The sequence below is a fragment of the Haliotis rubra genome, unplaced genomic scaffold (assembly GCF_003918875.1).
Source record: "Haliotis rubra isolate DU_JTF1 unplaced genomic scaffold, ASM391887v1 Scf86, whole genome shotgun sequence".
Classification (NCBI taxonomy): Eukaryota; Metazoa; Mollusca; class Gastropoda; order Lepetellida; family Haliotidae; genus Haliotis; species Haliotis rubra.
In genome coordinates, this window is record NW_025767590.1 from 1,713,456 (window position 1) to 1,740,618 (window position 27,163).

At 40.5% G+C, this 27,163-nt stretch overlaps 1 protein-coding gene across 1 annotated transcript; it reads left to right on the forward strand.

The window, feature by feature from the left end:
* The first annotated feature begins 1 nt into the window (after nucleotide 1).
* On the forward strand, nucleotides 2-26,765 carry LOC124262881 (glutamate receptor ionotropic, kainate 2-like). The gene is made up of 11 exons (XM_046697465.1): nucleotides 2-11; nucleotides 1,423-1,662; nucleotides 1,932-2,137; nucleotides 11,743-11,799; nucleotides 15,499-15,726; nucleotides 17,472-17,576; nucleotides 19,143-19,265; nucleotides 23,226-23,426; nucleotides 23,645-24,474; nucleotides 25,590-25,776; nucleotides 26,030-26,765. Exons 1-11 carry the CDS (start codon nucleotides 2-4, stop codon nucleotides 26,081-26,083), a joined length of 2,241 nt encoding a protein of 746 aa, XP_046553421.1. The 3' UTR covers nucleotides 26,084-26,765.
* Nucleotides 26,766-27,163: the final 398 nt, after the last annotated feature.

Sequence of the window (27,163 nt, forward strand, 5' to 3'; positions counted from 1 at the left end):
GATGAGAGAAGGTAATAAATTCCCTTTTTCAGCATAGTTATGTACATATGTATTTCACATTGGTCAGGACCTCACGTCACCTCACCTCACCTCACCTCACATTGGTCAGGACCGCCTCCGTGGTGTAGTGGCTAGAGCGTCCACCTCACCTCACCTCACCTCACCTCAGACCCGTGAAGATCCGGGGTAGAATAGGTCTTCAGCAACCCATGTGCTTGCCATAAAAAGGCGACTATCTTGTCGTAAGAGGCGACTAACGGGATCGGGTGGTCATTTTCGCTGACTTGGTTGACACATGTCATCGGTTCCCAATTGCGCAGATCGATGCTCATGCTGTTGATCACTGGATTGTCTGGTCCAGACTCGATTATTTACAGACCGCCGCCATATAGCTGGAATATTGCTGAGTGCGGCGTAAAACTAAACTCACTCACTCACTCACCTCACCTCACATTGGTCAGGACCGCCTCCGTGGTGTAGTGGTTAGAGCGTCCACCTCACCTCACCTCACCTCACATTGGTCAGGACAGCCTCCGTGGTGTAGTGGTTACAGCGTCCACCTCACCTCACCTCACCTCACCTCACATTGGTCAGAACCGCCTTCGTGGTGTAGTGGTGAGAGCGTCCGCCCGGAGAGCGGAAGGTCGCGTGTTCGATCCCCGAACCGCGTCATAGCAAAAGACGTTAAATATAGTACTTGTAGGTCCCTGCCTGGCGCTCGGCATTAATGGGTACAACAAGGACTGGTCGGCTCAGAGTCAGTATAATGTGTCTGAGTGGGGTATTCATGCTTCACTGCGGCATGGTATCTCAGTGGGATAGCACTATAAAACCAGCTTCAGTGTGGGCTAGTACAAGCAGCCGCACATACACATTCACACGCATGCACGTCGTCATATGAGCGAAATATTCTCAAGCACGAGGTTAAACCCAATTTCACCTCACCTCACCTCACATTGGTCAGAACCAAGGTACCGATCATTTACTATTCGGTGTGGGTTTGGTGGTGGAGGGGTGGGTGGAAATTATAGGTTTTTTTATCCGTGAGCAGTATCCGACCAATAAACATTGACATTAATTTATTTAGACATCCAGAATAGCCAGCGAATAATCTTACAGTACCACAAGTGATCGGTCCCTGGAATAATTGAAATGTCTTCGCGTGTGTTTGTGACCTATGGTATTTGATAGTGATTCATGAATACACATGCGTATGATATTGTCGGAATAGAAATTCATTTAGATACATATGATATTTATTATGATTATGTAAACTGTTTTTGTTAGTTCTTTATATTGATTGTGTACGTATATTTCAGCTGCGTTATATCTCAGTTTCGAAATATTTATCGATCACGTGAATACTATAAAATGCATATTCAATATCAAAAGTAAAAGCAATAAATTCAAAACCTATTTCAGTTCATCGAAGAATACAACATTGGTCCATCGACGCCATTATCGGTCCCTATGACAACGGCGTTGCTTTGGCAGCGGAAGAACGGAAGATTCCTTACCTTGCTACGTCACCCGTTTCCAGGGAGATGCTAAAACACACTGTCCAGCTCTTACCGGAACTGGACGACTTCTGTCAGGCCCTGCTGGATTTTGCACAAAAACAGAACTGGAAAAAGATTAGTGTCTTCTATGATGATGATAAAGGTGAATGATGATGATGTTATAATGGAAAACATAGCATTAATTCAATGAGTGAGTTAGACATTTTTACATCGCATTATTAGCAATGGTCCAGATACATGGAAGGGACACAAGAATGTGCCCGAATGTTGTTTCATGTTGTTGTGCGACCGCTTTAACCACTGGGCCATCCCACTGGGCCTTATGGTTGATGTCGTATGTTCATACAGCAGTATGGCCATGTATTCCCGCCAGTACTACATGTATCTGTTTCTATTGAATTCCAAATACAGGTTTGGCTGTGCTGGAACGACTGATGACAAACCATTCTCTGTCTGTCAAGGCCTGGAGACTCCCCGACCCAGGGTCGAAAACACGTGACACGCACCGGATCATGGGGTCGAAAGCAAGAGAGGCGCTTTTACAGATGCGTAAAGTTCTGGTGGAACACTCCATAGTGATATGCGGTAAACTCTACACGGAGTTCCTGCTCAGAGAGGTAGGTCTTCAGAACTGTTTATCAGTACCACACTTACTCTAGCAATGGCTACAGCACCTCCTACGGTGTGAGAGCTTGTTCCACGTACGTATATCCTTATGCAAGAGGCGGTAACATGGATCGTGTTTTTCGTGCTTTATCCTGTCTAAATGCTTTATCCTGACACAGTGCTTTATCCTGACACAATGCTTTATCCTGACACAGTGCTTTATCCTGACACAATGCTTTATCCTGTCACAGTGCTTTATCCTGACACAATGCTTTATCCTGACACAGTGCTTTATCCTGACATAGCGTTTTATCCTGACACAGCGCTTTATCCTGACACAGCGATTTATCCTGACACAGCGCTTTATCCTGACACAATGCTTTATCCTGACACAGCGCTTTATCCTGACACAGCGCTCTATCCTGACACAGCGCTTTATCCTGACACAGCACTTTATCCCGACTCAACACTTTATCCCGATACAGCGCTTCACCCTGACACAGCTCGTTATCCCGACACAGCGCTATATCCCGACACAGCGCTTTACCCTGACACAGCTCGTTATCCCGACACAGCGCTATATCCCGATACAGCGCTTTACCCTGACACAGCTCGTTAACCCGACACAGCGCTATATTCCGACACAACGCTTTATCCTGACACAGCACTTTATCCCGACACAACGCTTTATCCTGACACCGTGCTTTATCATGACACACAGGTAAGCTGTTCATAATATCAACCAAATATTTCTCTGATTCAAACTTTTCACAGATCGCCATGATTTAGCTGGAATAACAATAGTCACTCCCTCGGAGTGGATATTTTGAGGGATATTGGTTTAAACTATGAGCACAGATTAACAAGTGAATGAGTGAGTGAGTTTGGTTTTACGCCACTTTTAGCAATATCCCAGAAATTTAACGGCGGGGGACACCAGAAATGCCTCACACATTGTGGGGAATCGAACCCGGGTCTTCAGCGTGACGAGCGAAGGCTTTAACCACTGGGGCTACCCCACCGCCCCAGATTAACAAGTAATGATATATCCTTTAAGGGCTAATTTACAACTACTAGCCCATCTTCTGTGATAAATGAGGGGCGGTTGGGTAGCCTAGTGGTTAAAGCGTTCGCTAATCACGCCGACGACCCGGGTTAGATTCCCCACATGGGTACAATGTGTGAAGCCCATTTCTGGTGTCCCCCGCCGTGATATTGCTGGAATATTGCTAAAAGCGGTGTAAAACAAAACTCACTCACTCACTCACTCTCTCTGTGATAAATGAAACTACCTTTTTGAATCATCGCATGAACAACGTATATGTCTCAAATTATTTACTATCATTAAACACACCCTGATCTGTACACCCGAGTTGTCAGAAGGGTGTTTGCCGATGGGAGTTTTCTTTTGATCAGTAGTGTGCATTCTTAACTCAAAGGCAGAAATATCTGTCACAAGAACCAGTGAATCAAATCAGTTGTAAGACGAGTATTGTAATACTACCTACCAGTCAGCCTCTTACCCAAATACAAGATCATAGATTTTCCCTCTCACACAGAAAGGATTACTTTCATGCATAATCGATCCCTAGACGTGAAGACGGTAAGCCTTTTTTAAAGGGTCCCAGATCAAATACTACTGATAATCACAAGGAATGGTTAACGTTGCCCTTAAACTAAGTCCATATTTATGAGGACATAGTTTATCGGGAAGATATGGCTGAGGATGCTGATCTACTTGTCACAGATAATTACGTCATCTTCAACACCGAGAGGATCCCTGCTACTGCCCGTTTCTTCTGATTATTTCAATGCTTGTCTTATCAATGGCATATCTCAAAATAACATATGAAGCAAACGCCATCGATTTCACTGCCAGTATCTAGACATGTACATGGCAATACAGCTGATGTACACTGGAACCTCGTTAATCCAGAGCGTCTGTAATACTGAAGATAAATATAGGAATGTGTATATACAGGTTATATTACTGACAGTATCTAGACATGTACATGGCAATTCAGCTGATGTACACTGGAACCTCGTTAATCCAGAGCGTCTGTAATACTGAAGATTAATATAGGAATGTGTATATACAGGTTATATTACTGACAGTATCTAGACATGTACATGGCAATACAGCTGATGTACACTGGAACCTCGTTAATCCAGAGCGTCTGTAATACTGAAGATTAATATAGGAATGTGTATATACAGGTTATATTACTGACAGTATCTAGACATGTACATGGCAATACAGCTGATGTACACTGGAACCTCGTTAATCCAGAGCGTCTGTAATACTGAAGATTAATATAGGAATGTGTATATACAGGTTATATTACTGACAGTATCTAGACATGTACATGGCAATACAGCTGATGTACACTGGAACCTCGTTAATCCAGAGCGTCTGTAATACTCAAGATAAATGAAGGAATGTGTATATACAGGTTATATTACTGACAGTATCTAGACATGTACATGGCAATACAGCTGATATACACTAGAGCCGAGTTAAGCCAGACCCGTCTGTAATGCTGAAGATGAATATAGTAATGTGTATATACAGGTTATATTACTGACAGTACCTAGACATGTACATGGCAATACAGCTGATATACACTGGACCCTCGTTAATCCAGAGCGTCTGTTATACTGAAGATTAATACAGGAATGTGGATATACAGGTTATATTACTGACAGTATCTAGACATGTACATGGCAATACAGCTGATATACACTGGAGCCGAGTTAAGCCAGACCCGTCTGAAATACTGAAGATCGATATAGGAATGTGTATATACATGTTATAATACTGACAGTATATAGACATGTACATGGCAATACAGCTGATGTACACTGGAGCGTCGTTAATTCAGACCCGTCTGTAATACTGAAGATTAATACAGGAATGTGTATATACAGGTTATATTACTGACAGTCTCTAGACATGTACATGGCAATACAGCTGATATACAATGGAGCCTCGTTAATCCAGACCCGTCTGTAATATTGAAGATAAATACAGGAATGTGTATATAGAGGTTATATTACTGACAGTATCTAGACATGTACATGGCAATACCTCTGATATACACTGGAGCCTCGTTAGTCCAGAGCGTCTGTAATACCGAAGATTAATACAGGAATGTGGATATACAGGTTATATTACTGACAGTATCTAGACATGTACATGGCAATACAGCTGATATACACTGGAGCCGAGTTAAGCCAGACCCGTCTGTTATACTGAAGATTAATATAGGAATGTGTATATACAGGTTATATTACTGACAGTATCTAGACATGTACATGGCAATACAGCTAATATACAATGGAGCCTCGTTAACACAGACCCGTCTGTTATACTGAAGATTAATATAGGAATGTGTATATACAGGTTATATTACTGACAGTATCTAGACATGTACATGGCAATACAGCTGATATACACTGGAGCCGAGTTAAGCCAGACCCGTCTGTTATACTGAAAATTAATATAGAAATGTGTATATAGAGGTTATATTACTGACAGTATCTAGACATGTACATGGCAATACATCTGATATACACTGGAGCCGAGTTAAGCCAGACCCGTCTGTTATACTGAAGATCATTATAGGAATGTGTATATACAGGTTATGTTACTGACAGTACCTAGACATGTACATGGCAATACAACTGATGTACACTGGAGCCTCGTTAATCTAGAGCGTCTGTAATACTGAAGATTAATATAGGAATGTGTATATACAGGTTATATTACTGACAGTATCTAGACATGTACATGGCAATACAGCTAATATACACTGGAACCTCGTTAATCCAGACCCGTCTGTTATACTGAAGATTAATATAGGAATGTGTACATACGGGTTATATTACTGACAGTATCTAGACATGTACATTACAATACAGCTGATGTACACTGGAGCCGAGTTAAGCCAGACCCGTCTGTTATACTGAAGATCATTATAGGAATGTGTATATACAGGTTATGTTACTGACAGTACTTAGACATGTACATGGCAATACAACTGATGTACACTGGAACCTCGTTAATCCAGACCCGTCTGTTATACTGAAGATTAATATAGGAATGTGTACATACAGGTTATATTACTGACAGTACCTAGACATGTACATGGCAATACAGCTGATATACACTGGAGCTTCGTTAATCCAGGCCCGTCTGTAATACTGAAGATTAATATAGGAATGTGTATATACATGTTATATTACTGACAGTATCTAGACATGTACATTACAATACAGCTGATGTACACTGGAGCTTCGTTAATCCAGGCCCGTCTGTAATACTGAAGATTAATATAGGAATGTGTATATACATGTTATATTACTGACAGTATGTAGACATGTACATGGTAATACAGCTGATATACACGGGAGCCGGGTTAAGCCAGACCCGTCTGTTATACTGAAGATCAATATAGGAATGTGTATATACAGGTTATATTACTGACAGTACCTAGACATGTACATGGCAATACAACTGATGTACACTGGAGCCTCGTTAATCTTGAGCGTCTGTATTACTGAAGATTAATATAGGAATGTGGAGATACAGGTTATATTACTGACAGTATCTAGACATGTACATGGCAATACAGCTGATATACACTGGAGCCTCGTTAATCGAGACCCGTCTGTTATACTGAAGATTAATATAGGAATGTGTATATACAGGTTATATTACTGACAGTATCTAGACATGTACATGGCAATACAGCTGATATACAGTGGAGCCGGGTTAAGCTAGGCCCGTCTGTAATACTGAAGATTAATATAGGAATGTGTATATACAGGTTATATTACTGACAGTATCTAGACATGTACATGGTAATGCAGCTGATATACACTGGAGCCACGTTAATCCAGACCCGTCTTTAATACTGAAGATTTATATAGGAATGTGTATATACAGGTTATATTATTGACAGTATCTAGACATGTACATTACAATACAGCTGATGTACACTGGAGCCTCGTTAATCCAGACCCGTCTTTAATACTGAAGATTTATATAGGAATGTGTATATACAGGTTATATTACTGACAGTATCTAGACATGTACATGACAATACAGCTGATATACACTGGAGCCTCTTTAATCGAGACCCGTCTGTTATACTGAAGATTAATATTTGAATGTGGAGATACAGGTTATATTACTGACAGTATCTAGACATGTGCATGGCAATACAGCTAATATACAATGGAGCCTCGTTAACACAGACCCGTCTGTTATACTGAAGATTAATATAGGAATGTGTATATACAGGTTATATTACTGACAGTATCTAGACATGTACATGGCAATACAGCTGATATATACTGGAGCCGAGTTAAGCCAGACCTGTCTGTTATACTGAAGATTAATATAGGAATGTGTATATAGAGGTTATATTACTGACAGTATCTAGACATGTACATGGCAATACATCTGATACACACTGGAGCCGAGTTAAGCCAGACCCGTCTGTTATACTGAAGATCATTATAGGAATGTGTATATACAGGTTATGTTACTGACAGTACCTAGACATGTACATGGCAATACAACTGATGTACACTGGAGCCTCGTTAATCTAGAGCGTCTGTAATACTGAAGATTAATATAGGAATGTGGAGATACAGGTTATATTACTGACAGTATCTAGACATGTACATGTAGCAATACAGCTAATATACACTGGTTAATCCAGACCCGTCTGTTATACTGAAGATTAATATAGGAATGTGTACATACAGGTTATATTACTGACAGTACCTAGACATGTACATGGCAATACAGCTGATGTACACTGGAGCCGAGTTAAGCCAGACCCGTCTGTTATACTGAAGATTAATATAGGAATGTGTATATACATGTTATATTACTGACAGTATCTAGACATGTACATTACAATACAGCTGATGTACACTGGAGCTTCGTTAATCCAGTTAAGGAATATGTTATATACCAGGCCCGTCTGTTATACTGAAGATTAATATAGGGAATGTGTATATACAGGTTATATTACTGACAGTACCTAGACATGTACATGGCAATACAACTGATCTTGAGCGTCTGTATTACTGAAGATTAATATAGGAATGTGTATATACAGGTTATATTACTGAGCTGTACATGGCAATACAGCTGATATACACTGGAGCCTCGTTAAGCCAGACCCGTCTGTTATACTGAAGATCAATATAGGAATGTGTATATACAGGTTATATTACTGACAGTATCTAGACATGTACATGGCAATACAGCTGATGTACACTGGAGCCGGGTTAATCAGACCCGTCTGTATATACTGAAGATTAATATAGGAATGTGTATATACAGGTTATATTACTGACAGTATCTAGACATGTACATGACAATACAGCTGATATACACTGGAGCCTCGTTAATCCAGACCCGTCTGTTATACTGAAGATTAATATAGGAATGTGTGGATATACAGGTTATATTACTGACAGTATCTAGACATGTACATGGCAATACAGCTGATATACACAGCTGATAAGATTACATAGGAATGGTTATATTACTGACAGCATCTAGACATACATTACAATACAGCTGATCACTGTAATCCAGGCCCGTCTGTTAAGAAGATTAATATAGGAATGTGTATATACAGGTTATATTACTGACAGTATCTAGACATGGTACATTACAATATTAAGCTGACTAATACACTGGAGCCACGTTAATCCAGGTTACCAGTACTGTAATGGCTAATACTGAAGATCACCAGCATTACTGAATATAGGAATGTGTATATACAGGTTATATTACTGACAGCATCTAGACATGTACATTACAATACAGCTGATATACACTGGAGCCACGTTAATCCAGACCCGTCTGTTATACTGAAGATTTATATAGGAATGTCAGGTTATAGTACTGACAGATCTAGACATGTACATTACAATACAGCTGATATACACTGGAGCAATCTAGGCCCGTCTGTATACTGAAGATTAATATAGGAATACAGGTTATATTACTGACAGTATCTAGACATGTACATGGTAATACAGCTGATATACACTGGAGCCGGGTTAAGCTAGGCCCGTCTGTAATACTGAAGATTAATATAGGAATGTGTATATACAGGTTATATTACTGACAGCATCTAGACATGTACATGACAATACAGCTGATATACACTGGAGCCTCTTTAATCCAGACCCGTCTGTTATACTGAAGATTTATATAGGAATGTGGATATACAGGTTATATTACTGACAGTATCTAGACATGTACATGGTAATACAGCTGATATACACTGGAGCCGGGTTAAGCTAGGCCCGTCTGTAATACTGAAGATTAATATAGGAATGTGTATATACATGTTCTATTATTGACAGTATCTAGACATGTACATTACAATATAGCTGATATACACTGGAGCCACGTTAATCCAGACCCGTCTTTAATACTGAAGATTTATATAGGAATGTGTATATACAGGTTATAGTACTGACAGCATCTAGACATGTACATTACAATACAGCTGATGTACACTGGAGCTTCGTTAATCCAGGCCCGTCTGTTATACTGAAGATTAATATAGGAATGTGTATATACAGGTTATATTACTGACAGTATCTAGACATGTACATGGCAATACAGCTGATATACACTGGAGCCGAGTTAAGCCAGACCCGTCTGATATACTGAAGATTAATACAGAAATGTGGATATACAGGTTATATTACCGACAGTATCTAGACATGTACATGGCAATACAGCTGATATACACTGGAGCCGAGGTAATGTGGATACACAGGTTATATTACTGACAAAAATCAAGAAAATGATAAACAAATGTGACTCACCTATCACACGAATACGAGTGTTGGCTTTCAGACATGAACTGTTTTGACTGAATTGAGCTATTCGTATGAATAAAACCATCATCCACTTTCTGTTCTTTTGTAAATATTATCAAAGTGATATACGATGAATACAAATGTGTGACGATAGAGGTGAAAACAGAGGTTTAGAATAGGCTGCGATTTCTGGACGACACCATATCTAACCTTGATGAACACTCTAAATTATTTGTTTATTCCTATTATTGTTTATGGCCGCACTCAGCCATATTTCAGCTACATAACGGCGGTACCCTAATGTACTCCATCTTCCTTGTTCATGCCATTCATTCTGGCAGATTTTACCAAACAGAGTATTCAATGCAAATAAATCTAAGAGACTGGGCCTTTGTAAAGTTGTCCCAGCTCAGTGACCACCAAACCAGCCCATCTATTAATTCACATTTTATCAACGAATTACTGAGAGAGGGCGGTAAGTAGCCGTTTCAATGAAAAATACATTTGTAATTGCTAATTACAATAAGCAACGAGTATATGAGCTTATCATTTAACGCAAACTTTAAAGGTCACATGCAACGTAAAACACAACGTTGCAGATTCTGAACAAATCATCAAAAATGCAAATTCAACTTATAAAGTTGAAAAATAACGCGATGAAAAAAACCGCGAGAAATCGTAGTTCAAACGATTCACTAATTTTCCCCCGACTTTTCGGGGGAAAACTGGTTTCATCAGCTGGGCTGCGCTCATAGCACGTGCGCAGTGAAATAGGTTCGCTCAACTTGGAAGCGGGCTGTCCGGTGAATACTCGGTGAAGGCTTTGGTGTGAGCTATTTTCCTAATGTTTTGTTGATATCTCACAGGCGCGAGCTTTTTATATGTTATGACAGTAAATTAACTGTTTATATAATTTCATTTGTCTATTTCACCACACGTTCTTCTTACCGAGTCACTTTCTCAGTTCGATACTTAAAAGCAATGTCATTATTTAGCGTTGACACAATTTCTAACTGTGATATAGATATGTCGTTGTCACAGACAAAACTCAATGTCTTGTTTTATTGACACCTGTGTGTCTGCCTGCTTGTCTGCTAATGACAATATTCAATACACAACTGCGATCACTGACCACATACAATTTGAACTTAACACCAATCAGGCTATACACCATAAACAAAACGCATTGATTTATGGCCCGAGTTCGGTCTCTGTCACATTATGTAATTACACAGACAGGCAGATGTGATACTTGAACACATGACATGTTATGATGTCTGTTGATTGCAAAATGTTATACACAAAAAATGAGCATGTATTTACAAAACCCAACATCTCTCTATATATATACACACAATGAGCCGTGAGGGCATCTGCAAATGAACCAGCCGTTACACTTGAGTGCACACCCACCCGCTCTGACTGGGTTCGGTATCCCGGCTGCTTCGTTTCTTGGGAAGTAAACCGAAGTACACAATATTGCACTTTTGATTTGCAATTGTACGCTTATAATTTTGTTTATATGTTTTTTCATAACCAGCAATGTATATTATATGTCATGAATAAGTGATAATTGTGTTTTAATTATGTTTGATTTTTTGGTTACATGTGACCTTTAAACACCGAATTTATGTTTATGTGCTTTCATTAGCACATAACCCTATTTCCACGCACTTTGAGCCGTCCCTATTTCGTATGACCTGCCCCGCTGTGATAATGATGCTTGCTAATCTACGACATGCTTCTTTCCCAGGCTCGCAATCTCGCCATGTTGTCAACGCCTCCGTACGAATGGGGCTTCTACGATCCGGTACGTATAATTGCGCTGTCACTTCAGACTGATTGAGTGAGTTGGATACACCAGGATGGCCTTGACAAACCTACAATTAGTATGACCCGTGAAGATCCGGGTAAGAATTGATCTTCAGCAACCCATGCTTATCGTAAGAGGCGACTAAAGGGGTCGGGTGGTCAGGCTCGCTGACTTGGTTGACACATGTAATCGTATCCCAAGTGTGTCTACAGATCGATGTTAATGCTATTGATCACTGGACTGTCTGGTTTAGACTCAATTATTTACAGACCGACGCCATATAGCTGGAACATTGCTGAGTGTGGCGTTAAACAGCAAAAAACCCAAATAGAATCAGAAGATATCTGAGATTAGAACAAGTATCACGTGTTTCTGGTACACCAAAGGGATGCAACTCTGTACAGTGTCCAGTTCTTTAGACGATGGAGGACCAGTGTTCCTTCCTGAGTCTGACCAATCAGTGTTGTGTATAAATACACACAAATATAGCATAACACTTGGGTATTTACAGATATGAAATGTGATAACAAAATGTACAAAAGTATATACATGTGTTAACAAATAATGATGGCACGAAACGAACTTTAAGAGGACATTAAAGCTAACACCAAACTACCATTCGTTACTTGTCGGATTCGAATGGCAGGAATCTAAAAATAGCTATCTAATCAAAGTACAGACATGTGCGAGAGAAATTCTGTGGGAGCTTACTGAATATAGGGACGTCAGTTCCCACAACGAAACAATGGCAAGGAGGACTCTTAGCGTAACTTTGCGATATGTAAACTGAATATACCCTAAGCAATGTGCTGGGGGCCTATTCACATCTTAGGAAGACAGATAAACTAAAATCTAGCATGCACTGAGCATTAATGAGTGAGTGAGTTTATATTAGTTTTACGCCGCTTTTAACAATATTCGAGCAATATCACGGCGGGGGACACCAGAAATTGGCTTCACACATTGTACAAATGTAGGGAATCGAACCCGGGTCTTCGGCGTTACGAGCAAACGCTTTAACCACTAGGCTACCCCACCGCCCCATTGAACTTTAACAGATAGAATCGAAATACAAAATAGACTTAACATAAAGAAGAAGTCGCAATCTGGCAAAACCAATTATTCTCCGAGGTAGCGTAGTGGCATTTGTGTCGTACCATTTCGATCACATATATTTTGCGACGTTGATTTCATTGGTCTTACAACACTGACTTTATTAAACATAGAGTAAGGTTATTTGTATAAGTCTCTTGAAATTCTAAAATGTTAGTAGAATCGTAAAGAAATTCGCGAGCTCACAACAACTGATGCCGATTAGTTCTGGGACCTGAAAGAAAACAGAATTATATATATATATATATATAGAAATCTGGCTTTGTAACTGTCGTGCACGGATATGTGTGCCTTTGTTATACGTGCAGAATTTCCTTTTGTTAAGTTGAACGTTATCTCCTGTACACTGGAAGGATGTTGAATCGCAAACAAACAAATGGAGAAGATATCTACTAGAACAGGAAATGCATGCTGACAGACAGATTAGTATTTCTCCAAGGCATTTTTAGCAGGTTACAGCACCACGTCTTTATTTGGCACCCTGCACTTTTTGTTTGGTGCCCTGTCCTTCTTTTTAGTACAATAATTTATTTCAACGCTTGGTGGTTTTTAGCTTCTCTTTCATGTTGAAGTTACGGGTAAAATCTGTGTTCTTTGAGTATTTAAGAATCATATTCATGAATAACTTGAAATCTGTCATTGCAAGCTCTTTATGGAACAGGGGTGCCCCTTTTGAAATTCTGTCTCCCTGCCCTTTTTGGATCATGGGGGAAACACTACAGATTGATTGAGAGAAAGTTAATACAGTTACCGGCTAATCGAACCCACAATCTTCGGTTAGCCGGCACGCCCCAGTTCTGTCGTTAGGCTTTGCCCAGTTTATTTTACGCGCCTTGATAAATGTTAAACCCAACACACTCACACCACATATAATTACATCGTAGTTTGTCTCACAGACTCTCAAACAAATATATCCAAGAAAGTCCATGCAAATCTAGAATATGTGGCAAGTCTAGAAAACCACAGTTTCTGAAAATGAAGGTCTCTGGGATGCTTTCATTATATTTAATGATTATAATTTAGGAACCGTTTTTTCTTTTTTCTGTAAAAGACGTTCATTTCAGAGACGAGATGTTAGTCTAATTGCATCGTAAAGTATCTAAATTGAATTTGTTGTTCTTACATGTACATATATATGCTCTCTGTATCATAGCATTCATTCACTTGATGAAGGAGTAAGCATATACTCCAAAACGTTATGTTCCTTTATAATAAAGAACTTGACGTCCATAAAATAGTCTTTCTTTTCCGGACGAGACCCACATAGTTTTCCGATCTTCACGCAATGATGTACCGTATCAAGTTTACAGACCTGATTTTAATGAGACAGTTGAAAATCGGTAATCTCGATCCCATTTGCAATATATTCCTAAAATATGAAAGATTGCGAGAACATATTCAGATATTTATCAGAATATTTGGTGGAGTATAAACAAAATGGATAGTTCTATGGATATACAACTTCTTTATTACCATGTTTGCAACGTTTGATGATTGCGTCCGAAACGTCGCATATATCGTAATAAAGAAGCTGTATAACTATCTTCTAAATGCCACGCTACGCAGTGATGAAATATGGTTTTGACCACATTTCTACCGTACATAATTATTTAGATTTAAATAAATACTCCAAGCCGACCCCTTCGCTCAGAAAATTAAAACCTGTCAAAATAAGAACATCATAACATGGCAAAAGGACTTTTACTGACACAGCATCAATCCTATGGAACAGCCTGCCACAACACCTGAGAGACTGTACAGACTTGACTCTTTCTAGGTCACTACTTATGACCTATCTCTTCTCCCAATCCCTTTGTCACTGTGGGCTGTGAGCATGCAATCAGCCATGGGTATATGCGCCTTACGTGTGTTGAATTATACATATTATAAATAAATCCAAACAATTATTGTTTATCGGTACATCCTGAGTGTGTGTTTTCAATTTGCTTCTTGCAAAACATGAAATATCTACCAGGACATGGAATATGTACACCATATCGGTTTGTCCACGTTTTGTAAACAGACATATTGTATCACAGAAATTGAGCAAACATCCCTAAAGATCTAATGATAGTAAATTCAAACCAGATGTTTCGATACGATTCGTTTCCGTGTTTAGATCTGGAACACATCCAAAGCAGGTGGAATGTGGACAATGGGGACATGTATCCCACTACCATGCTATATTAGGGAGTATAATAAAGAAATCCTAACCAATTTACTCGAGGCCTTTTCTCGTCAACACTTCCTCCGCTCAGGGGATATGGTGAAGCCGAAGACCCAGGTTCGATTCCCCACATGGGCACACTGTGTGAAGCCCATTTCTAGGGTGATGAAACTAGACGACTATTCAAGATGGCGTTATACACATAGACTATATGTAACTACGACATATTCCTGCAATAAAATATGTGTTTGACCGCTATCACTCAAAAGGTGGTGGGGTGGCGCTTGTTGTTTCGATTCCCCACATGGGTACAATGTGTGAAGCCCATTTCTGGTGTCCCCCGCCGTGATATTGCTTGAATATTGCTATAAGCGGCGTAAAACTAAATGAGTTAATATCACTCCTGTTACGTTTAGGGTTACGCTATCGGCGACCTGTTCGAGCCTTACCGAGACATCGCCGTCAACTTCACTGTGTTCTCCTTGTTGCCTTATAACTCCTCCGTCAGCGACATGACCAACCTCAACAACAACAGCCACATCAACCAGAGGAAGCTTGAGTACGCCCTCGCCCACGACGCCATGCAGCTTCTGATAGCGTCCAGTAAACAGACAAATGACAATCTCCTGAACACCATCAAGAGTGTAAGTCACACGGCCTTCCGTTAGTCCTGTGTTAATGTGTGTTATAGTTTACCTGCAGGCTTCAGCGGTAAGCACTTCACGGGTATATCTTCTTCAGTAAATGTTTGCCGTCTCATAGTTCAACACAAAATCCTAACCATAATCGTAATCAATTCTATTAGGAATCCCCGGTTTCGACTTTAATGTAATGTGTGTTTATGAATCACTATAAATTGTGATGATACCAGGTTTCTGCGTCACAAACACTCGCAATGGCAAGTCAATTGTCCACCTAAACAACAACACGACTGATTTCTTTGTTTAGTGGCGGATACACTCAGTTCAGAGGACATACGTATTTAACGATAATGAGAGCGTGTTTATGAATCACTATTAAATTGTGATGATACCAGGTTTTTGCGTCACAAACACTCGCATTGGCAAGTCAAAAGCCGACTTTTACTATCCATCATAGGACTGATCATAAATTAAAGTGAAATAACGGTGAGAATTATAATTAGTTTATATGAATGGGAACTTTGAAATCATTAAATTCGTGAAAAATGTAAAAAGTTTAAGAACTGACTTTCACTTTTTGTAAGTTCATCATTCATAGAACGTCGGAGTCTGCGACCTATTTTAGTGAAATAAAAAAGTTGCTTGAATATTGCTTGGACGGCATAAAAGTAAACTCACTCACTCACTATTAATAGTGAAACCTGCTACAGGCGCGATAGGATGTATGAACAGTGAAGTATATTACACAGGTTCTATTATCTAAAACAAGTAGATAATTAGGAGATAATCCTATTGTGTTTACATTTTGGAAGTGATTATAGTTGGTTGAACGCTGCTAAATAGTGATTATAGTTGGTTGAACGCTGCTAAATAGCAGCGTTCACTCAACTATAATCACTTCCAAAATGTAAAATAGCAGCGTTCAACCAACTATAATCACTTCCAAAATGTAAACACAATAGGATTATCTCCATTCTACCATGACATATGCACCATGCATAAAACGCGTTTTAAATATGCACTCATTACCCTTGCGTGGTGTTTTGACACTACGCGCAGTTAACCGGCTCTCAGTTAACCGTTTCTGTGTTTATTGAAAATTTATCACTTCTTAATTTTTAGTAACAGCCAATAAAAAACGAACATACTTAAATGTCACGGTAGAATGAAAATTGAATTTATTACCTACGAGGGCGAAAATATCGGGGTTCATACAATAGTTTTCATACGAGGGCATCGAATGGTAGCCAATCTTTGAAAGTAGCTATAGATTTAGGTTTATTTTCCAATCTTTGAAAGTAGATTTGGGTTTATGTTCCTCAGTTTGACGACTTCGGTAATAAACAGAATATTATATTCGTGCCCATATCATACTATGTTCACGACACTCGTGCCTAAATATCGGCATATCCCTCGCTCTCGCTCGGGAAATACCAACATTTAGGCACTCGTGTCGTAAACATACTATAACATGGGCACTCATATAATATCCTCTGTATATAATTAGGACATAATGAGTGTTATGAACAATAAATAGAGGATATTATATGAGTGCCCAAGTCATACTATATTTTAGCCCTCGTGGGTAATAATTATATATATTCTGTTGGTTGAAAGTACCTTTGCATTTAACATGCAATCTATATACAACTATAATTGGTTAACGTTTAGACAGTCATTTTCAACTGAAGGGGGTATCGATGACTTTGTCCTCTTGTTTTATTTAAACGGTTTTGCATTTTTTTCAGAATCAAGAGGTCGGTTTGACTGGTTGCCTCCAGTTAGACACTCACGGCAAGAGGTCTAACTTCACCGTCTATCTAACTGGCTACACGGGCAACGAGAATTACCCGGTGAGTGGTATTAACAGCTATCCCGTGAGTCAGTTAGGAGTTTTCTCCCATGACGCTGCTGTTCATCGCGAAGGTGTCTACTGCGATGTCGTACCGTTCGAACTTGTGTATGTCATTAAATATGTATATAACGGTGATATACTGGTGTTATTTTGTAAGGTTAAATAAATGGTATGTTGATGTATGATAAAATCAGTCATATAACATATAATCTCCTCTCTCTCTCTTTCTCCCCCCCAAACACACTTACGACCCCCGACACAGTTACCATCTCCCCCCGACTCACAGTTACCATCCCCGATAATTACCACCCACCGACTGACACTTACTATCCCACCCTACACTTAACAAACCCCCGACTGACAGTTACCATCCCCATAGTTACCATCCCCCTGACTCACAGTTACCATCCCCATAGTTACCATCCCCACAGTTACCACCCCCATAGTTACCATCCCCTAGTTACCATCCCCCGACTCACAGTTACCATCCCCATAGTTACCACCCCCATAGTTACCATCCCCACAGTTACCATCCCCGACTCACAGTTACCATCCCCATAGTTACCATCCCCATAGTTACTATCCCCACAGTTACTATCCCCTGACTCACAGTGACCATCCCCATAGTTACCATCCCCACAGTTACCATCCCCGACTGACAGTTACCATTCCCCAGACTCACAGTTACCACCCCCATAGTTACCACCCCACCCCCGACCCACACTTATTATCCCACCCTACACTTACCATCCCAGACTCACAGTTACCATCCCCCGACTCACAGTTACCATCCCCGACTGACAGTTACCATTCCCCCGACCCACAGTTACCATTTCCCCGACCCACACTTACTATCCCACCCTACGCTCACCATCCCCCGACCCACAGTTACCATCCCCTACAGTTACCATATGCATCCCTCCGACTCACATTTACCATCCCCCTGACTGCCTACGTGCTAATACAACCGATATATAGAAACCTGTATGAGCGACTTCAGTGACTTATCCTTCTACTGACGAGTGTACTACTGTCATATTACTGCAAGTCGTCGTTGGTGTGCGGAGGCGCTAGACCAATCGTCACCGGGGAACGTTATGTTTAAGGATGAATTAACGTTTACTACAACACAAAATGAGTATTTAGGGGACGGCTCAGTAATGGTGTGGGGTATGATAAGGAGTATGCCTCGTCGAATGCGGGAGCGTCTTGAGAATATGAGCTGACATTACCTGATTTACATGAGTTTCAAATAGAGCTCGTACTACGAAAATGTCTCTATTTCAAACATGCTCTTAGTTTGACCTTTTATGGTAAATGACGTGATTGATAGTAGAGCGCCTTGGCCATTCATCTAACAAAATCTATGGTTTCTACCGCTTGTAACAGCAAACTAAATCCATCAATGAAACTCTGTAATGCTGCTGAAAAATTGTAGAAACTATTAGATTTGTCACAATTTAGTATTAATATCAGTGTATATGTTTATCATTCGTCACCATCCAGTGTTAAAACTAGTGTTGTTTAATGAAGACAATTACATGAACCGTTATTTTGATTCCAGCACGGGGAGTGGCTGAAGCGTCCGTCTCACAGTTACCTTCTCCACAACAAGTCTCAAGGTCCCCCAAAGCGACGAAATATTTTCCCCCTAAAAGGTCGCACGGTCAAGGTCGTCATGATTATAGTAAGTAATGGTGGTGACAGCAAACGGTCAGGCTTATACTCCCTTATACAACCAGCTGTATATAGACTCCCTTATAAAACCAGCTGTATATAGACTCCCTTATACAACCAGCCTTATATAGACTCCCTTATACAACCTGCCTTATATAGACTCCATTATACTACCTGCCTTATATAGACTCCTGTATACTACCAGCCTTATATAGACTCCCTTATACAACCTGCCTTATATAGTCTCCCTTATACTACCTGCCTTATGTAGTTCCATTATACCTTTATATAGACTCCCTTATACAACCTGCCTTATATATTATACTACCTGACTCCCTTATATACAACCTGCCTTATATAGACTCCCTGCTATATACTACCAGCCTTATATAGACTCCCTTATACAACCTGCCTTATATATATAGACTCCATTATAAAACTCCCTTATACCCTGCCTTATATAGACTCCATTATACATACCTCCCTATATATAGACTCCATACAACCTGCCTTATATAGACTCTTATACAACTTATATAGACTCCATATATAGACTCCTGTATACAACCAGCCTTATATAGACTCCATTATATAGACTACCTCTTATACAACCAGCCTTATATATATACTCCCTTATACAACCAACCTGCCTTTATATAGACTGCCTTATATAGACTCCATTATACAACCTGCCTTATATAGACTCCTGTATATAGACTCCTCTTATACAACCTATACTACCAGCCTTATATAGACTCCCTTATACAACCTGTCTCCATTATATAGACTCCCTTATACAACCTGCCTTATATAGACTCCCAGCCTTATACAGACCCATTATAAAACCTTTTATATAGACTCCATTATACAACCAGCTTATATAAACCTCCATTATACAACCTTGTATATAGACTCCTCCTTATACAACCTGCCTTATATAGACTCCTTTATACAACCTGCCTTATATAGACTCCCCTTTATACAACCAGCTGTATATAGACTCCCTTATACTCCCTGGCCTATACTTTATTAACCTGCCTTATATTAGACTCCTTATACAACCTGCCTTATATAGACTCCATTATACAACTTGCCTTAATATATTCCTCCCTTATATAGACTACCTTATACAACCTGCCTTATATAGCTCTTATATATAGACTCCCTTATACAACCAGCTGTATATAGACTCCATTATACAACCTGCCTTATATAGACTCCTTATACAACCTGCCTTATATAGACTCTCCCTTTTATACAACCTGCCTGTATATAGACTCCCTTATACAACCTGCCTTATATAGACTCCAACCAGCTTATACAACCAGCTCTTATATAGACTCCCTTTTATACAACCAGCTGTATATAGACTCCCTTATACAACCTGCCTTATATATAGACTCCCTTATACAACCTACCTATATAGACTCCATTATACAACCAGCTTATATAGACTCCTTTATACAACCAGCTTATACAACCTGCCTTATATAGACTCCCATTATACAGACTCCATTATGGAACCTGCTAGACTCCCTTATATATTCAGACTCCCTTTATACAACCTGCCTTATATATATACTCCTTATACATAGACTCCCTTATACAACCTGCCTTATTTAGACACCCTAATACAACCTGCCTTATATAGACTCCCTTATACACCCTGCCTTATATAGACTCCATTATACAACCAGCCTTATATAGACCCCATTATAAAACCTGCTTTATATAGACTCCCTTAAACCAACCACCTGATATAGACTTTCTTATGCAACCTGCCTTATATAGACTCAATAATACAACCTGCCTTATGTAGACTTCCTTATACAACCTGCCTTATATAGACTGCCTTATAGAGCCTGCCTTATGTAGACTCCCTTATACAACAAGCTGCATGTAGACTCCCTTATACAACCTACCTTATATAAACTCCCTTATACAACCACCTGTATACAGACTCCCTTATACAACGTACCTTATATAGACTCCATTATACAACCTGCCTTATATGTACTCCCTTATACAACCTGCCTTATACAGACTCCCTTATAGAACCAGCGGAATATAGACTCCCTTATACAAGCTACCTTATATAGACTCCCTTATACAACCAGCTGTATACAGACTCCCGTATACAACCTGACCTATATAGACTCCTTTATACAACCAGCTGTATATAGACTCCCTTATACAACCTGCCTTATATGGACTCCCTTATACAACCAGCTGTATATAGACTCCCTTATACAACCTGCCTTATATAGACTCCCTCATACAACCTGCCTTATATAGACTCCCTTATACAACCAGCTGTATATAGACTCCCTTATACAACCTACCTTATATAGACTCCCTTATACAACCAGCTGTATATAGACTCCCTTAAACGACCAGCTGTATATAGACTCCCTTATACAACCTGCCTTATATGGACTCCCTTATACAACCAGCTGTATATAGACTCCCTTATACAACCAGCTGTATATAGACTCCGTATGCTACCTGCCTTATATACACTCCCTTATGCTACCTGCCTTATATACACTCCCTTATACAATCTGCCTTATGTAGTCTCCCTGATACTACCTGCCTGATATACGTTCCCTTATACTACCTGCCTTATATAGATTCCCTCATGCTACCTGGCTTATATACACTCCGTTATACTACCTGCCTTATATACACTCCGTTATACTACCTGCCTTCTATACACTCCGTTATACTACCTGCCTTATATACACTCCCTTATACTACCTCCCTTATATAGACTCCGTTATACTACCTGCCTTATATACACTCCCTGATACAACCTGCCTTATGTAGTCTCCCTTATACTACCTGCCTTATATACACTCCCTTATACTACCTGCCTTATATAGACTCCCTCATGCTACCTGCCTTATATACACTCCGTTATACTACCGGCCTTATATAGACTCCCTCATGCTACCTGCCTAATATACACTCCGTTATACTACTTGCCTTATATACACTCCGTTATACTACCTGCCTTATATACACTCCCTGATACAACCTGCCTTATGTAGTCTCCCTTATACTATCTGCCTTATATACACTCCCTTATGCAACCTGCCTTATATACGCTCCCTTATACAACGTGCCTTATGTAGTCTCCCTGATACTACCTGCCTTATATACACTCCCTTATACTACCTGCCTTATATACACTCCCTTATACTACCTGCCTTACATAGACTCCCTCATGCTACCTGCCTTATATATACTCCCTTATACTACTTGCCTTATATACAGTCCCTTATACAACCTGCCTTATGTAGTCTCCCTTATACTACCTGCCTTATATACACTCCCTAATGCAACTTGCCTTATGTAGTCTCCCTTATACTATCTGCCTTATGTAGTCTCCCTTATACAACCTGCCTTATATAGACTCCCTCATACAACCTGCCTTATATAGACTCCCTTATACAACCAGCTGTATATAGACTCCCTTATACAACCTACCTTATATAGACTCCCTTATACAACCAGCTGTATATAGACTCCCTTAAACGACCAGCTGTATATAGACTCCCTTATACAACCTGCCCTATATAGACTCCCTTATACAACCTGCCTTATAAAGACTCCCTTATACAACCAGCTGTATATAGACTCCCTTATACAACCAGCTGTATATAGACTCCGTATGCTACCTGCCTTATATACACTCCCTTATGCTACCTGCCTTATATAGACTCCCTCATGCTACCTGGCTTATATACACTCCCTTATACTACTTGCCTTATATGCAGTCCCTGATACTACCTGCCTTATGTAGTCTCCCTTATACTACCTGCCTTATATACACTCCCTGATGCAACCTGCCTTATGTAGTCTCCCTTATACTATCTGCCTTATGTAGTCTCCCTTATACAACCTGCCTTATGTATTTTCTTTCTTATGCATGAAACATGCAGTTGTGTAAACTGTAGATCCTTTTCAGGAAAAGCCCTTCACGATGTACAAGAGCGACTATTCCAGGAGACGCGGTAACGACCGGTTTGAGGGGTTTGCCGTCGATCTACTGACACACGTGGCTGAGACGCTGAGTTTCAATTTTGAGATCTACCTTGTTCCTGATGGGAACTTCGGCAGCAAGAAAGATGGCGAGTGGAATGGCATGATAAAAGAGTTGCTTGATGGGGTGAGGCACAAGATGCTATTTGTTTATCTGTACCTTTTCAGTGAAATCCAGGAACAATGGTATCGTGGTCATTAGTCAAAAAATATAATTTGGATGAGTCGGAGTTTCAAACACTATAAACCAAATAAAACGGGTCAATTTACAAAGGAAATACAATTAGCCAATATTTTGTCTGTGTGTTAGAACCGTATTCTAACAAAATATGACCATATTTCCAGGCAGCGACGATGTCGGTTGCTCCCCTCAGCATCAACTCCGGTCGCGAGGAGGCCGTTGACTTCACCAAGCCGTTCTTGACACGGCACATCACCGTCCTCATTACGATTCCCCAGAGAAAGGTGTCCTACTTCGAGTTCTTCAACCTCTTGTCACTCACCGTCTGGGTCTGCACCCTCGCAGCTTTCATTGTCGTCAGCTTCGTCCTGTACATCTTGGAGAGAATCAGTTCCACCGAACAGAGAACCAATCCCCAGTTCTCTGTCAGGGAGTGTTTCTGGTACATATTCGGGTCCCTGCTCCAAGGCAACACTGATGCTTGCCCGATCACAATCCCTGGACGTATCCTGGTCAGTACGTGGTGGTTCTTCGCCATGATCCTACTCTCCTTCTACGCTGCCAACCTTACAGCATTCCTCACGGTCAAAAAGATCAACACCCCAATCAAATCGGTCGTAGACCTGGCCCAGCAGACCAAGATCAAGTATGGAACGGTCAAGAACAGTGGCGTCACGTCTTTCTTCGCCAACACAAACATTGATCATTTCTCCAAGATGTGGGCACAGATGTCAGAGATCGAACCTGATTCCATGGTGGACAATGCAACTGAAGGCTATGGCAAGGTGACGGATGGGAACTATGCCTTCCTTTGGGACTCCACCGTCAACAAGTATAAGACAACCACAGACTGTGATGTCATGGAGATAGGACCACCGTTTGACCCTAAAGGTTTTGGAATAGGGGTTCCACCAGGGGCGACTTATCTGGAAGAACTCTCCATGACCATACTGAGGCTGGGTGATAGAGGCGTATTGCAAGAATTGGAGAACAAGTGAGTATGGGTACATGCGTGTACAGTTAGGTACACTTGTGTACCAACAAAGGTGTGTGCTCAGTGGAGGTAGCTACAGAGGCAGAACGTATTACCTAGGTATGATGTCGGGATTCAGGGAGAAATGGGTCTCCAGAGGCGAGCAAGAGGATTGCTGATTTGGACTAGGGCGTTGTTCACAATATCGATTACTGGATTGTCTGGCTCAGACTGGATTTGTACGTACTGCCGTCCGTACCTTGTCCATTTTCAGTCCGACACAAGTCGATGTACTAACTGTGATGATGCTTCATAGGCATTAGGCGTTGTGGAGGCAGTGGTGACGTCGCAAGTTGTGGTAGTGGATGTCGTTAGCGAAGCTGCAATGACATATATATTGAAGTTTCAAGGTTGCCTGTACTAGTATTGTTTGAATTTGAGATGGATCTGATGCCACTTTGAAAATCACACTTGTTATGCTCTGGGGAATCTTCCGGGATTCTCGTGTAGCTAGTTTCTTTGTAAAAATCAAATCAAGTTGACACAAATTTTGCATATTAAACAAACTGAGGTGTTGAACGTCACCTAAAGGGACTGACGTCACTAATGAACGCTTCCCCGTTTAGACTTAGTCACATTCCTCAAAGATGTCTGGTATTTACATTAGCATACATTCAGATGAAATCAAAATATATGTCAGTGTGTGTTCTCACATGGTTGTACTCCCAAACGTATGGTTAACTTACCTGAGAAGAAGAAACTGCTTGTGTCGAGTCTAGCTTTCTATAATTGATAGAATGCAGGGCACTGGGACATATCAGACAGGCTGCCTTTGTGAATATCATCTCCCACATGGGTACAGTTGGATAAAGTCATGTGACTATAACCTTCTAGCGCCTAATAGGCAGTTTGGGTTATCCAGGGTAATAATAATCAGATTCTGATAAAGCCCCGTGAGCGATCACTTGGTGTTGGAGACTGCACTGTAGAAGATGACTTATTATTATTATTATTACAGTTGGGGAGTGTTGTAATGCTACCAAATACGACGTAAAACCGTCATGCATAATCCAGGTGAGTGGTGGAGGAAGTGAACTTCTTATGTTCAATGAATGTATTTTCTTCCCCCGGTGCAGGTGGTGGGGAAGCAAGAGCTGCCCGGACCCCGCCAAGTCGTCAACGGATGAGACGATGGAACTCCAGATTGAGAACGTGGCTGGCGTCTTCTTCATCCTGGTCGGCGGTATAGTGATTGCAGGGTTGGCCTGTCTCGCGGAGTACTCTGCCAACCTCCTGCTGAAGGCCAACAAGAACAACAAGAAGGTAAAGAAACAGACCACTCCGTGATCATCTCTCTCGACACTGGCCTCTGAATATTCGTCAACCTCTCTATCCCGTTCGCTCAAAATTCGGCACACTGTCTACACCGGTTTCTGAATATTCGTCACTCTCTCTACATACCAGCCTCTGAATATACGTCACTCTCAACATACCGGGGTCTGAAATTAGAACTATCTCTACACCAGCAGGTGTTAAACTGATCTTTAATTGCAATATATGCTTTGTTTCCTTGAAGGATAAACCGGATCTCCCAACAAACAACACCGAAAATAAGAGAGCACTGCACTGATAGCGATACATACCACGTACAACGTGAAAAGAGCCTCCTGGTTGGAGGGAGCGACAACCGCAGCGTCTGCGTGTCATACTGATGACTTCCGCTAACACCAAAAGTCCGAACTGATGTTTCAAGGGGAATCCAGTTTCGGTTTTCATTCACTGTTTGATGTCATGTTCCCGATATTCATTATTACGTCCCGGAATTAGTGATGATTTATACTGATTCCATATCTGGGGTCTATTTCTCTAGCTTTTGTCAGGTATACGAAGTTGTTTATTTTGCTATACGCCCATGTTGTTCTGGGCAGGTAAAGGGAGAGGGAGTCAACTTTATACACATGTGCTATAGGGGGTGTCATTGATTTTGTACATGAAATCCAGGGGGTCACTTACTTACATACATTTTATATATTCACTTTGTACATACTTCACAAACTCCATAAAAATGATCATCATCCACCTAGACATAGATTATGAACAGTGCCTAAGTCTCACATAAGCTACTCGTATCTCCATGTTAAAACCAGGCGGGAATGTAGTGTATGATAAGTATTTTACCGTACATTTGTATCTGTATTGTATATATTTGTATTAGTAAGTTTGATATCTAGATTTCATAATTGTTCATTATTTATTTCTTTTGTGTCTAAGGGGGCTTACCCATAACACACTTGATATTATTCCGCTATTTATGGTATTGTAGGGGCGGTGGGGTAGCCTAGTGGTTAAAGCGTTGGCTCGTCACGCCGAGGACCCGGGTTCGAATCCCCACATGGGTACAATGTGTGAAGCCCATTTCTGGTGTCCCCCGCCGTGATGTTGCTGGAATATTGCTAAAAGCGGCGTAAAACCAAACTCAGTCAGTCAGTATGGTATTGTAATCTGTTCAGTTGTAACGTGTCGGACAAAAGAAAGTATACACCTATCCTGAAATTGAAAAGTACAAGAAATGGGTATTTGATGGTGACGGATGTGAAACGGGTAGATTTTCTTGTAACATTTTGACAGCGTTTAGATTTTTTTAAAATCTGTGTATTTTCTTTTGCCTCGCATAGCATTTTTGTAAATCATTGCTTCACATTTCTTATCT